Genomic DNA, 15,306 nt, shown 5'->3' on the forward strand with positions numbered 1-15,306 from the left:
GGCTCTCAAGCATCATAAAAGACACAAAAACACAAAGTATGATAAATACTAATACAAAACTTTGTGTGAGGAAGAGACTAAAATGTTAAACATTATTTATTTAAAATCTTGACATCCGTCTCCTAGGCATGTTCTAGAAAGTTCTCGAGTCTTGATTTGCGAACGAATCATCTTTTTGAGTCGGATCTATTAAGCGAACAGGTAGATCTAATTCTCAAAACTAGTTGGAATGATTTCTCAAATCAAACTGATTTGATTCTTGAATCAGCTCAGTGAATCAATGATTTGTTTGCAGTGGTAAACAGCACTTTGGAGAGAAATGTAGTTGTTGTCAGTGATTAATTAATTCAGTTTTGGTCTCTTTGTCACAAAGAGTACATTTTTGACATAAATGTAATTTCCCTCAACTGTCCCTTTATAACAGAACAATGGGGTTTGGTGAATTCAGTTGTATATTGAGCTGCTTTATACCGTAACACAAGTTTGTAAATAAAAACTACTTATCTGCCTTGGAATAAGGACTTCATTGCCTTGCAGAGAACTTGCTGTTAGCACGCTCACTATGCATGACCTTTAACCTCATACCTCAGTTGCCCATATTTCTCAGCAGACAGGGCAAATGAGGCATGGAGTTCAGCCCCTTGCTGGGGGTCAGCAAAGTCTCATTTTGTCAGATCAGCTGCTGAATGATGGATGAACAGCATGCTGAACTAGCAACAGTGCTAATCAGGAGTGTAGCAACACTACAGGATCTTGCCCAAATTCATTTACAGTGAATCCAATTCCAGGCATCAAGAACGTCCTAAAGTGAGCTTATAGGATTAACCATATTTATCAAATACAATGAATTCAATCATTACAACTAAATAAAACCATTTTTTTTTTTACTTTTTAAAACATTTTAAAACAGTTTGAAAAAAGGGTAAAAAAAAAAGATTCTATAAAACCTGATAAGTTTCTTTTATTTGCCTTAATGATTTATGTTGTTTGCTTTCCATCAACCATGACATTGCCCTTTTAGAGTTCATTTTTAGGATTTCTGTGGCTTTTTGAATTCCTCATAAGCCTTCTTGACCGTGAGCCAGGAAATATGGATTGAAAGAAAAAATGGGATTACAGACTAATATGAAAAACAGATTCGGCAGAATAAAGTCCCGGCGTCATGCATAACCACAGATTTGCAACATTACAATTCCCACTCATGATTCCACAGGGATTGAGTCGTATGGAGACAACATGATATGCGCTGAACTGAAATATCAGTATTCTTACTCTCACTGTGATGGTTTATGAGGCTTCTCTGAGCGAGTTACAGATATAAGGAGTAATTAATAAGCAATATGTTTTATGAAGAATGTCTCGTCAGTGTTTGGGAATAATAAATCCTACTGCTGGTGGGGAAAATGTAATTGTCTTTTTTTGTTGTTTTGTTTTTCTGTTCCACATATATCTTTTTCATGCTCAAGGGCCTCTGATCAAAGTCTGATCACTGAGGATGGATTACAAACATGTTTTAATGATTTCAAGCAGGCTTTGCAATGGAGTATGAATGCAGTCAGAACTGTATGAGAGGTCTATGATTTATGTTGTGGTCTGATTTATGTCATATTTGACTAGCCCTGGTCTAACCCTTCCCGCTGGGGTCTGAACCCTTCTTTTCTTTTGCATATGTAGAGCTCCCCATTTTCATGACCCCTGGACGACTTCACATTCTTCTTGCAGTATTTCAAATGGCCCACTCTGGGGCAATGAAAACCAGTCCCCACAAGAGGCTCCTACTTCTCCTTAATGGAGCATGTTCTAATTTATTTTCTACTCAAACTCAGGATGTGTGGCATAGCTTTAATTGTTGAGGAAGGTGCTTGTGGTTTACTGTGATTCATATGAATGCTTATGTGGTTTATTTGGCATCCAGGGGTCTGACAAATCCCACATTTTTATTTATTTTTCATTGTTAGGACTTGCACAAAGAATTGAACTTCAGACGTTGATGAATGCTATTTTACTCAAATACAACTTGATGTTTGCACAGTACTCTTACACAGTACAGAGATTTCATTTGTCAGCTTAAATTTTAGTAATTTTATTTGCTTTTTCTTCTTTTTTAATGTTTCTGCTTAACATTTCTAATTTATTTTTTATATAAGTTTTAGTTATATTAAAACTTGGGGTTATTTTATATCAGTTAGTTATCAAGGCAGTTAATTTCAGTGTTATTTCAATTAACAAAAATGACTTTTAATAGTTTTAAAAACACTGGTCAATCAAGTAAAAATGTAATTGAATACATTTAATTTAATTAATCAATACAATTAACCTAAATGGTTCAATTTAAATATGTAAATAAATACATTTAACTGAATTAATATGCTTAAATTATGTAATAGACATTGCATGGGGGGCACAATTAAAGTGCACTTGTTTTGAATTAACATGTTAAATTGATAGCCCTTTTTGAGAGCTTTAATGTTACCTAAGGTTAAACAAATTGAATTAAGTAATAATGTTTTTAAATCAACAGACTTTAGTAAGTAGCCTCATATCACTTCAAGAGAGCAGTATTATACTTTTCCTGCAGGAACAATTTTAGTGGTTGGATGGATCTGTGGTTAAATATTTCCAGCTTGCCATAAAGCAAATCACAAGAAAGCACTGCGATTTTCCCTGGTCTTTCTGTAACTTTGTTCTCAGAACAAAGTACACACTTTTGAAAGCACAAACGAGCCAAACCTTCAACACAAGTTAAAAAAAGGTTTGTGGTAACTCGACCCTGCTTTGAAAATAAACCAAGCTCACATCTTTGTTGTATCTTCTCAATAGAGACCATACCAAGAAAAATGACATAAAACAGATCTGACTTATTTCATTTCTTTCCACCAGCAGCCCGGTGAATGTTTCTGACAGTCAGCCCACGTGCTAGAGCAGCAGGTCAAGCCTGTTGTGTTGGTGAGTATGAAGTGCTGAAGAGGCATTTACTGCTGTCGACCCCGTGGGACAATGCTGACTTTCCAACTGTATGAAGCTCAGGGCTAGTCTGGCTACAGCTTTACTTTGTGAACCTGTTGGTTTTAAAACATCCTAATAGAAGGCTTTTCTCTTTAAAACTGGATTTTTATTCAGATGCTGAATTTACAGTGACAGTAGTTAAAAGGTGATTGCTAAAAAACATTGAATTACACATTCAATACAGCGGTCGATTGAGGCTTTTTTGTCCATTCTGTGTTTGTCCCACACTGCAACACAGGGGTCATTGGTGACCTGCACATGGTCCTAGAAATAAGGCACCATGTGCTCTGGCATGCTGACATGTTTTTCTTCTAATTCACTGCTTCTGGAATACTCCATAAAAACTCCATGGCTGTTGTTTGACTGTGAAACTTTAAAATAATAATAATAAAAAAAAAATGTAACATTTGGAGCTCCAATGTCATTTCCAGACTCCTCATGTCCGTCCCTTGAAAGTATTCATGCAGGTGTAGCTTCCTGAGAACTTGTGGATTTCTTCAAGAGCACTCTGTGGTAGCATACTGTTTCGAGAGTAAAACAAAGCAATACATGTAATCAGAGAGGGTTTTCAAAACACAAGCTGAAGTAATTTGATTTCTAATAAACCTGTATTTGTAAATTATATCAGACTGTACCTTTTAAGGATAACGAGTGCATGCATGGTCCAGGGTAAGTAAACAAAGGCTGTATTGGTCCTCACAGCATCCACTGTTTTTTGGGCTACCACTTCTGGCTTTAGAGGAGGGAAAAGTTGGGGAAACCTACAGAGAAAAACCGCAGTTAAATACACTTGTTTTTATTGATTGTCACTTATAAATATGTACCGCTGTGAAATGGTACACAAAGAGTCAAATTTGACTTTGCTTAAACAAAAATGTCTGTGTGATGTGATGTCAATAGAAAAGGAATGTTGTTTTGGATGAAAACCAAGTTATTGCATTCTGGTTAAAGATTATGAAGGAAATTGTTTTTGGAAAAATGTGTACTGATTAATCATTCAAAATATGACCACATCCATGCATTAACAAAGTAAATAGGGTCAATTTTGATTTGATGTTGATGTAAAAGTACTCAAAATTATGGTCCAACCCATTTTACTTCCGTAATGTGACTTACTGCCAGTTAAAACAGGATAATCAAAATAATATGTAGGGCGGAACAGATTTTATCCATTAAAACATTTACTAAATTCTGGAAAAATGGGGTTTTTGAATAATTAATTTGTGCTGTACTCATCAGCTCACCTGACTCTCATGCCCTGAAACATTTCAGTGTTGGTGTGGAATGGGAGGACAGTGGTACAGCCCACCCCCGGACAGTCCAGCAACCCCAGAGTGAGGCTCTCCATGAAGGCTAGTGATGATGCTTTAGAAGTGCAGTAGTCTATAGCACCAGGGATGGGCGACAGAGACAGGATGGAATTGATGCACACAATGTGGCCGTTTTGCAGTTCCAGCATACGAGGCAAGAAGGCTTTTGTGGTCTGTGGATGAAAGGATTATTAAAAAGTCAATTAAAGAATTGGAAGTAGGAATTTGGAAGGCAGATGATGAAAATTAAGTCAATTATTACAAAACTTAATATGTAAATGATGTTAAGTTAAAATACTTTCTTCTAACCCATTTTAATGTGTTCTACTGTGCTTTTAAAACATTGCATTGTTTAAGTCTAACACAGCAACATTAACTTTACCAATGGTGTGTGTTTGTTTAACAAAGAGCAGTAGGGGATGTTTTTTTGGTTTTGGGTTTTTTTTTTTTTGGTACAAAACATTTGGGTACAAAAATTACACTTTAGCCTTAAAAGATTTACACTGGTCTAACTTAAGCGCACCTGTTCATCAGTCAAACCAGAAATGACCAGATGCCTCAGGTTAAGATAAGCCCTGCTCTTCAATTGAATCAGACCAATTTCATTTTGGTATTACTTATATACTATTATAGTATTAATTTAGGCTTTGAATTGGCTTTTATTTCACTTTTTTTTTAGTAATGCTAAAAAGTGCATTTGTCATTTTTATTAGTTTTTAATATTCAGAATTTATCTATATCTATAGTGTTTTATTTAGTATATTTACTTTAGAATTTTATAAAAAAGAAATTTTAACAATTTGTAACATTTAAAGTATATGTATGCATTTAGCAGACACAGTTTGCAATTTAACAATTTAACAAAGCAGTTTGTCAAAGAGCCAGCAATATTTGTAATATGTTTTTTTTGTGTGTCTTGTGGGTTTTACAATAATGGACATGGAATGTCTATGAACAAATAAGGATCTACAAAAAGGAACTCAAATACTAACAATCAATGTATACTTACGTCACGGGTAGTACCAGTTGTGCTGATAAGACCCTGCTCAGGAGTAGGAGCTAATTTGGTTCTCGAAAAAGGCAGTCCGGTACTAAAATCATACCCAGTTCTGGCAGTGCGAAAACGCCAAAAAGTGGGTAGTTCCACGATTAGTTCTGGTACTATGAAAAGGTTCCTGCGGTGCGAAAGTCCCTAATATTATATTTAGATTTATGCAACTTTAATAGTTTGTTTTATTAAACTATTGAATCAGACAAACCCATCTTAACTTATTCTTATTCCTAACAATTCTTTATGTACTTACCCAAAACTGTCCCATTGTGTTGATATGCTGTGACTTCAGAAGAGCATCATCATCACTGTCGAGCAAACTCTTTCCATGCACCACTGCAGCATTATTCACAAGAATGGTAACATCCCCCACCTAAAAAAAAAAGAAAAAAGACCCACAGTGAGATATTCTTTCCAAAAATATCCTTTCGTTCTCTTTCATGGCTAGTCAGCACCTCTATACTGCTGGGCCTTATCTAACCCAGACATTTCAAGCGAGGTGTAATCTCCATCCAGGCTATGGGGGTGGAAAGCAACAAAGCTGAGCCAGAGCCGCCAGCACTGGGGTTATTAGAGGTTATTAGAGCCAACAGGTTTGAACTAATCTTATTATGATCTTTATTAAGCAACTCCTCAGGATATGATATTATGGGGCATACCTTTTCTCTGACAACCTTGGCTTGCTTGTAAACTTCTTCTCTGTTGGCCACATCGCAAACAAAATAATGGCACTCGGTCCCCATGAGGGCGATCTCTTCGCACGCCTCCTTCAGACATTTTTCCGTCCGGCCCCACAATATTAACTGTTAGGAGGAACAGAGCAGAAAACTGACAAGAAATATAAAGGTTTACAAAGCATGATGTGATCTGTCATATTGGCCATAAATCATATTTCTGAAAGCAAAACCATAATACGTCACTGCTCAATAGCGCAGATAAGTACTTAGTCATCAATTCATGTCTCGAAGTAGATTTAATTTGCTTGAAAGTATGTTGTCAGTTGTTGTGCTTTAACAATGTCTTGGCTAATTTATCATGACTTGAGTTCTTCAATGTGGATATTTACTAGTAAACACAAGAGGATATGTGGCCTATAATTCATGCCAAAACTTTTGACACAGAAAGCATGAGTCAGACGATAATCTGTTATTGTATTTCAGTAAGTCCTTTTTAAATTAAAAACACATTTATTTGGAACTCTATATGAGGACTAGGAGAAATATGGTATTCCATCATGGTATTCCATGGTAAAAAAAACAACCAAAAAACAATATATTTTAAAATTAAATTATGCCATACACCACAAGGGTCATACCACAAGTTTTACAAAAAAAGCTTTTTCCATTTGTGGGGAATACATACCACACCATCATGAAGCACAGTAGATGAGTATAAACAGAAAAGTCCCTTTCATTCAAGGAACAATGGGGCTGTTTTCCATGAGCCACTATTAGTTTGGAGAAGGATTAAGAGAGATGCCTAACTGAATGGATTGACTGGGACAGGGAACATGGGGGGCAGTGATTGGTCAATTAGATTTGCCAGTCTGAGAGGTTAAGGAAAGGTAATGAAATCAGTGATGCTGCCTCATCATCTCTCACAGACAATTCTCACTGAGATTACACAGCCTGCTGGGCATACAGACCCAGCCATTTTCTGCTTCAACAAACTCATTATCGTGTGTATGTGTGTGTGTGTGTGTGTGTTTGTGTGTGTATGCATGCATATAAGTTAACTATCCTTTGGGACAAATTTGGCTATTAGCTAAGATGACGAAACCTTCCCAATTAAAAAATAAATTATATATATATATATATATATATATATATATATATATATATATATATATATATATATATATATATATATATATTTATATTTATACATAGTTTTCAGTTAGTTCCAAAGTTTTTCATTAAGTTTTAAGCTTTTCCAACTAATATTTATATTTTATTTTGTTTCAGCTTTATTTCAATTATTGGAAAAAAAAACAACAAAACAAAACAAAAAAAAAAAAACACTGGTCGACAGTAATCACAATTAACTTAATAGAACCCCTATTGTGTTGTATATGTCTTGATTTCTGAAATAAATAAGTGTGAATATGTCCATCACAAACTAATATTGTGATATTTTACAATGATGGCCACTGAAAGGCACTTAGCCTCGACTTCCATTAATATTACATTTTTTTGGAACCAAAATATTGTTGTCAGCTAAACCCAGAGTCTTGCACAAAGCTTTTTTAATGGCAAAAACTGACTGCACAATACTGAAGTGTACAATAACCTAATTCATGCTGCTGGCTGATTGTCACTGAAAAATGACATACATTTATTTTCCACAGTTGCCTGTAATTGGTACAATTACATTTTTCTCTTTTTGAGAAAAGGTTTGTGGAAGTTTCCAATCTCTGAGCATGTGGTGCGTTCATTTTGTTAAGTGTGTATTTCAGCCGACTCCTACGTGGAAAAATAGAGCCGTTACAATCTGAAATGTGAAGAAACATTACTCACCAAAAATTAAAGACCATTTTGCTGTGTTTTTCTAGCAAAATGTATTCTAACCAGATAACAGTTTAATGTTAGCCATCTTAATTCACCTGAAGTAATCTCTGTGGTCCCTATCAGTGATGTTTGCTGATGAATTAGTCCAAAGATCTGCAGGTGGTTTCACCTCTTTGGCCTGATGGGCGTTTATTTGATAAACTTGCCTGTATGTTTTTGTATGGGTCTGCTTTATATGCATGGCCTTTGAGCTAATTACCGGGAAGGTCTTGATTAATCTTATAATAGGATTTCACAACAATCTTGATATTTCTGTCAGAGAACAAGAGCTCAGAAGGTGGTCTCCCATACAATCCCTCTATGAGCTTCATCTGCACACATCACATTAGCAAGTCTTATCATTCAAGTCCTTAGAGTAGCAATGGCTGAGTGCACTGCATTAGCATATAATATGCGAAAATAAGGAGCAAACAAACCATGCTTAATCCAATCCTGTGAGGACACACATTGTGTTTCCTTAAAGATAAACACAAATGATGAGTGTTTGAAGACCTTGCGGAGGAGCATTTAATCTGGTGTTTAGGTGAAATGCACGATAACATCGGTAAGACCTGTAGTTTCCTGGTTTGCAACGTCCACTTTGCTTCCTACAGAATAAGTCTGAATGTGGGCAGGGGTACAAGGAGTTCAGGAGGCAGTCGCCTGCCGCTGTCTAATTAGTGTGGAGACAGAAGGGTCAACCACAGGGCACTGCCCAGCTGGGAGCTGTATGGTCCCTGCCACCCTCCTCCCAGCCCATACACATACAGAAAGCAATTTACATAGGGCTCACTTCCTTCACACTTCTTTAAGCCATCCACTGTGGGACCACATGGATGGTCATGGATGATGGTGCTTCTGTACACTGAAGGGGGGTTTTGCAGAAGAACCATTTTGGTTTCTGCAAGGAATATTTCAGAGAAAAGTTCTATTTTTTCTTAGTGCAATGAATATTTAAATAATCTGAAGAAACTTTTTCCACTATAAAGAACTTTTTGTGCAATGGAAAGGTTCAATGGATATTAAAGGTTTTTGGCTTCATATAGATGCCAATAAAGAACCTTCATTTTTAAGAGCTCCAGAATGTATTTTTTTCTTGGTTCTTCAAATCATAGTTTAGGATTTGGTTAGAGGGCGATGACATAATTCTTGCAAAATATTTCCAGTGTTGAGTTACCATGCAGTGAGGACTTGCTGACCTCTTGGACGCCATAATAAATGGCTGCTTTCTGTAAAATTATAACCCCCACCTAGTGGTCAAGTTAAATCTGAGCCTGTGCATTTATGATTCATGCCTTTTTAGCGTTCCTTAAGAATGGGCTAACTGTAAAGAAAGCCACGGCAGGTGTCTCTTCCAAAGCCTTCACACCTTGACAATGGATAACAACGGGGTGTTGACAAGCACAGTGGCTTCCTTTAACATACTGCTGCAAAGCTGCTGCTTTCAAAGACCTTTGCCCTGGGACGATTTAAAAGGGGAGTTGTGTCCGTGGGCATTTAGGGATCTAAGGTCTCTGAAGTGTTTACTGTGTGAGATTTGTGTTGCAACTTTTATGATGGGTTTTTATTTGGCCCCATACACACAATGTGGGAAATGTGTGTAAATCAAAGTAAAGCCCTGGGTGTAACGCCGCCAAGCATGGGGGCCCCTGTCACTGTGGATACAGAAGTTATTAAGCTCTGTTTATTACAGTTGGGCCACTGGGTCTATTTATAATGCAATGTCTTGGGTGGGTGAGGCAGCTGACACATTTCTTCCCTGTTCTTGACTTTCAGCACACAGTCTTGGTCTTGTTTCATTAGTGCTTTCATTGTGCTTTGCAATTTGACTGCTGAGACACAAAAACATTATGCTTCTGCCAACGTGAGAGATTTAGCTGAATTAAGCCATTAAATACTCCAGATAGAGCTTGTAATAGAGTAAAAAAATCATAGGAAAAGATGTCAAATCATCCAAGCATTTGGCCAAAGATGCTGGCACCGTAAACTTCTGGGCCACTGGCCTTTCTAGAGGGTTTTCCACCCAGACTGCTGTAATAATCTGAATATGAGAGCTGATGAAGTTTGAAATAAGGATATTTTTCCTCAAAATAGCTGTTTGTTAGTTGACCCAGTTTGTATTACAAGTTGAACCAGACATTGGGTTCCAGCTCTACATTTTGATTTGTCTGTTGACCGTGGGGATCATGACCTATGCACTGCTGAGACAATGGGTTTATGAACAGGGCATGTAATGTCCCTAGGGAGAGGTGTAGACCATGCAGTCTGATACTTTGCAAAACAAAACAAATGCATCCATTACTATTCAATTCAATTCAAGTTTATTTGTATAGCGCTTTTTACGATAGGCTAATGATTTGTCTTGATGTGGATTAGCTTACAAAAATTTCCATGATAACCACAGTTTGCACATATATAGTAATTAGATATGATTATTACAGTACAGCTACAATGTACAAATGTTTTAATCAAATTGATATTCTTTATCAGAATAATTAAATACAAAGTGGTTAAGGAGGTGCAGTGAACTTTTAAACCATTTAGACTTTAATTTTACTCTATTACTCTATATTAAATTACAGCAAGATTCTGAAAGTTTCTAAGTAAAAATATAATATTTTGCATTGTATTTTGGAGGACACTGGTAATTTTTTGTAAGAGTAAAACAGACATGGCATATAATGACAGACATGGAATATACATTTTGATTTCTTTATAGGTAACATTGCATCATTGTATATAGTTAAATTATTGTTATATTAATAGCAGTTATTTCGATTTGCTTGTGTTTTATATGCTAAATAGCGCTATGTATAGTGTTATGAAACTTTGAGCAATCTTACTGATAGTTTTAATGTAGCCTCTCACTTATCGTTAGCAATCAGAAAGAGAAAGACGGAGGGAGACCACCTGGTATTCAAACTATGGGGCTATACGATCACTACATTCATAGAAAGATTTGAATTGAAATATAACGCAGTATGACCAAGCCATAGCTATAACCAAAAGTAATGATACATTATGTTTACCTTTTTAGCTCCACGCACGGCGAACTCCTTAGCCAGGTGACGGCCGATGCCCCGTCCGCCACCCGTGATAAGCACCACATCTCCGGTCAGATCTCTCCGCCTGCTCGGTAAGAACCAGCACACGGTCGCCTTGATAATATAGTAGAGGATCTGAATGGGTAAGACCGCCACGCAACCCAGCGCCTTCAGATCCATTTCACTTCGTCTCAGTATCCGCTTATCTCAGTTCTCGCCTGTAACAATTGCTGAACCAATTGAATCCTTGCTCGGAGCGATCACCTTTACTCCTACTTTATAGGAGTGGATAAGGCAATTCGCCTGATTTTGCAAAGTTGACGGAGACTAAATATGGTGAAATGCATCTATCTACCACAATCCAACGCAGTTTACGTGAGCCTCGGCGGAATATCTGTCATTTTGCGCACCTTTATTCCACACAAATACTTTATCCACGGAGCTCTTGCTGCGACAAGTGTGCGCTGCTGCTTTGCACAGGAGACGGAGTCCTGTCGCTACTGACAGCGGCCAGAATCCAACTATGACGATACTTCGGGTCTGATAGGGGTTTTAAAGAGACCATTTATCTTGATTGACAGCTGGATGACTGACAGAAGTACTGCTTTATCAAACGTTGGCGTGAGGGTTACTTTATGACGGCTAAGTCCCCTCCCCCAGAAGTGGTGCCACAGGCAATTTCGTTGCCTTTCAACCTGTGCTTATTGTTACTAGTGGTGGGGGTTTTGATTCATTAAAGGGATTCGAATCTTTTGAATCGGTTCAATAAAACGATTTGTTCAGCGCACATTTATGCTAGGGCTGGGTTTTGACCCAAATATCACAATTCGATTTGATTCTCATTCACAAGCTTGTGATTCGATTCGATTCAATATTGATTCTTTTGAACATAATTCAAGGTACATTAAATTATGTACCTTATAAATTTTCTCAAGGAAAAAAAAAAGTCAGTTGGTACTACATTACTATAATGTTGAAGGTTAAAATTGATTGATTGGTTAAAATTACACTTAATTAAGTTTTTAAAATAAAGTTACAGTTAGGCTACATAATATTTCTACTTCAGTTCGTTTTTTATATAAACATAATGGTGTCTGTCATTAAAACTTGATGGATTTATTCAAACATAAATTAAACATCGAAGAACAGTAAAATTTATAATGAATATGTTATTTGGTGCATATATTTAGCAAAATGCCCCTTTCTACAGTTTATTTTTCTATCTGACTAATATGTTTATGGTCACCAAATATTTTTTCTGATGTAAATGTGATGTTATGTGACATTGTTTAGAAGAGGTTATATTGACGTCTTTGCATGGAGGAAACAATGATTGAGCGATTATAAGAGACAGGATACAGATTGTAATCGAGATATCCATATTTTTTATCCAGCCCTAATTTATGCTGGTTCGAATGGAACACACCACACACACACACACACACACACACACACGCCGAAAAAAGGTCCTGTTATCCTTTATTAATAAATGTATGTATATCTGCCCTTTTCCACAAATGATAAGGCAGTCTTACAGTATTTTCCTATATTTTGTCAACATGGCTTTAATAATAATAATAATAATAAATAAAAATGAGCTTATGAATAATTGATGAGTTTATGAATAACAGACTTATGTCTGTTTTAATTGTGTATGCTCTGTCAATTTGACATTTAGATTCTTCTGTCCCTTTTCTCCTCATGTTGTGAATTAATAATGAAATGGCTTGTTCAGTAGGTATGCAGATTCTTGTAAATAAACAAGATAATTCAGTTGAGTTCGTTCACGTTCAAGAGTGTCGTTTAGTGCCTCTTGGAGTCCTTGGTCAGACTCAGACAACAAACCTGTGTCCATTCTGTAGGTTGTTCAGTAAAAAGATAGTTTCAAAACAGATTTGTTCACGAACAAAACACCAGTCTTTGTTGCTGCCAACTAACCCAAGTGTTAAAGGGGTCATATGATGCGATTTCAAGTTTTCCTTTCTCTTTGGAGTGTTACGAGCTGTTCGTGAATGGATAAGATCCCTAAAATTGCATAGACTAAAGTCTCAAATCCAAAGAGATATTCTTTATAAAAGTTAAGACTCATCCACGCCCTCCTAAAACTCCTCGTTTAAACACGCCCCCACATGTCTACGTCACTGCGGTGCTTCTCAAACGTAAGGCTGCATCCTACCGAGGCCGCATCCTTCCTAGTTCAGTCCTTCAGAGACTTGTAGGTTAGTCCTCCTCGGCATTAAACGCTAGAATGAGACAGTCTAGTAAGTGCATGTGGCTACGTCACATATGTTCCCACCCTCACCGTCACAGCACAAAAACTGTGTTTTGTTGTGAAAGCGAAACTACTTTGTTTGGCCTTCCAAAAGAGGACACAACTAGAAATCAGTGGTTATGTTGTATTCACAACACTGTTCTGGAACAGTTTAAACTAAATATTCAGATGTGTGCAGCACATTTTATGGAGGACGAGGACTGTTTCCTGGGAGAGTAGCCTACAGTGCCGGTGTTCTGACAAATAATGCTGACTCACAGCCTGTAAGTACGTTTTCATATTTAAAGAATTTGCCACTGATGATTCAAACACGAGTTTTGAGCATTGTAGAGTAGGACTTGTTGTTTGTCATTTCTTCGATCACAAATGCAGACATGGTTTTATGTTTACGTGGTGCTAAGCAACGCAATGCGTAAGTCATTATAATCAATAATTATGTCCCCACTGGATGCTACAAATGCCTCGTTTGTAATGGGTTGTATTGGTTTTTTTCTCGTCGCACCAGGACACGGCATCACAGTATGGTGTGGGGCGTAACATTTTCGTCACATGCTTGAGGTATTCGGCCAATCACAATGCACTGGATAGCTGGCCAATCAGTGTACACCTTGCTTTTCAGAACGTTGAGCTTTGTAAAAATTTACACGTTTCAGAAAGGCTGGACATAGAGGAGCAACAATAATGTAAATTATGTGCGATTAGCGCCATAGTGCCTAAACGGTTAATATTATACACTTGTGTTTGCTGTTTGTGTAGACATATGTTGTTTATTATGTAACTTGTTGAAATATTTGCGCAATATGTTGCATTTAGTTAGTAAACAAAGCTTAACGTAAGAGAAATCCGTATTGTATCACATGTGATAATGCCTAATGCAAATGTTATATGTGAACATTGCTAAATATTAATTGTGAACTGTTTTGTGTTTACAGTTTGTAAACGTACAAGAATGTACAAGAATGATCAAGAATTCTAAACTATAAGCAAACAACAACAACCAACAAAATGTGTACGATGTGAGTTCTGCACTACTGGAATAAAGGACAAAATCAAGTTAATATTATCATTTCACGGGTAACAGAAGGATTCCTGCAGACCAGTGCACTTTCAGAACATGGAGACCTGTGTTAATGGCTCTTGTAAACTTATGCAGTAAACCCAGGGGCTGTTGTGGAGATTCCAGACTGTGATTTTTGGCCTAACCCCTGCTTCTACTGCTTAAAAGCTGAATGGAGGGCTGCTCAGACCGGACTGGGTCAAAATGCAGCCTCACAAAGACTGCTTTGTGCTATGATGCGCCTCTTAGTAATGGCCCAGCAACTCTCAGAGAAGGCTTAATGGTTGTCTGGTGCGGGTAAAAACCATGTTTCACTTGGCCCAAAACAGGCCCAAAATTACAGATGCTGAGTTAATTTCCCATATTGCAGAATATTGTAGAACCATTATTCTCTGTTTTTATATGATTGTGAGGTTTTATTTTATTTTGCACATTTTATTGTAGAAATATAACAGCATGATGATGCTGAACAAAAAGGCTTTCTCTTTTCTGTTAGAGTGTCACTGCCATCTACAGATCAACAGTGAAAGTTCACTGAATAATTCTGATGTATTCTCAGTGGTGGCCATTGCACAAACATTGCCTGTCATTGAAAATAGTTGTATCATGTGCATTTGCATAATAGGATTAAAGGAACTGGGATAACAGTTGATGAATATGCAGTGTTTTGTCTTCTCTAAAGCTGTGCCACCATCAATTATCTCTTATGTAAACCTTCAGCCAGCATATTTTCATGTGCAGTGTTGATATTACTAATTAGCTTATGTGTTATCTGGTCAGTTAGAACATACCTATTGGGCATTCGTCAGGGTTGGAAGATTTCATTTGTACTCTGTTCAGACTTCTCATTTACTTATTGTATAATGTGTGCTTTTACTAGGGCTGTTACAGTTACCTTGTTTCTGATGACACTATATTGTAAAATCAACACTTGATCTAGTTCTGTGTGAAACCTCGTGGGGACTTGGCAACCCTGGCACTACTTGATCTTTGTGCCTGCACTATAAAGGGGAGGGGACA

General features: G+C 37.0%; 1 protein-coding gene across 1 annotated transcript; it reads right to left on the reverse strand.

The window, feature by feature from the left end:
- Positions 1–3,090: 3,090 nt before the first annotated feature.
- On the reverse strand, positions 3,091–11,608 carry dhrs3b (dehydrogenase/reductase (SDR family) member 3b). Its single transcript, XM_042766502.1, has 6 exons — positions 10,943–11,608; positions 6,027–6,170; positions 5,621–5,740; positions 4,251–4,489; positions 3,642–3,767; positions 3,091–3,527 (listed from the first exon to the last, which is right to left on the reverse strand). Exons 1-6 carry the CDS (start codon positions 11,135–11,137, stop codon positions 3,443–3,445), a joined length of 909 nt encoding a protein of 302 aa, XP_042622436.1. The 5' UTR covers positions 11,138–11,608; the 3' UTR covers positions 3,091–3,442.
- Between the last annotated feature and the right edge of the window lie 3,698 nt (positions 11,609–15,306).

Source organism: Cyprinus carpio, chromosome A11 (assembly GCF_018340385.1).
Source record: "Cyprinus carpio isolate SPL01 chromosome A11, ASM1834038v1, whole genome shotgun sequence".
In the NCBI taxonomy this organism is placed as follows: domain Eukaryota; kingdom Metazoa; phylum Chordata; class Actinopteri; order Cypriniformes; family Cyprinidae; genus Cyprinus; species Cyprinus carpio.

Bases quoted from the DNA above. Each gene is read 5' to 3' on its own strand.
- dhrs3b (XM_042766502.1), bottom strand. From the start codon at position 11,137: ATGGATCTGAAGGCGCTGGGTTGCGTGGCGGTCTTACCCATTCAGATC. The intron at 5,741-6,026 runs GTATGCCCCATA...TTTTTTTTTTAG, and splicing joins CCAAGGTTGTCAGAGAAAAG to GTGGGGGATGTTACCATTCT. The intron at 3,528-3,641 runs GTACAGTCTGAT...CTCTCGAAACAG, and splicing joins GCACTCGTTATCCTTAAAAG to TATGCTACCACAGAGTGCTC.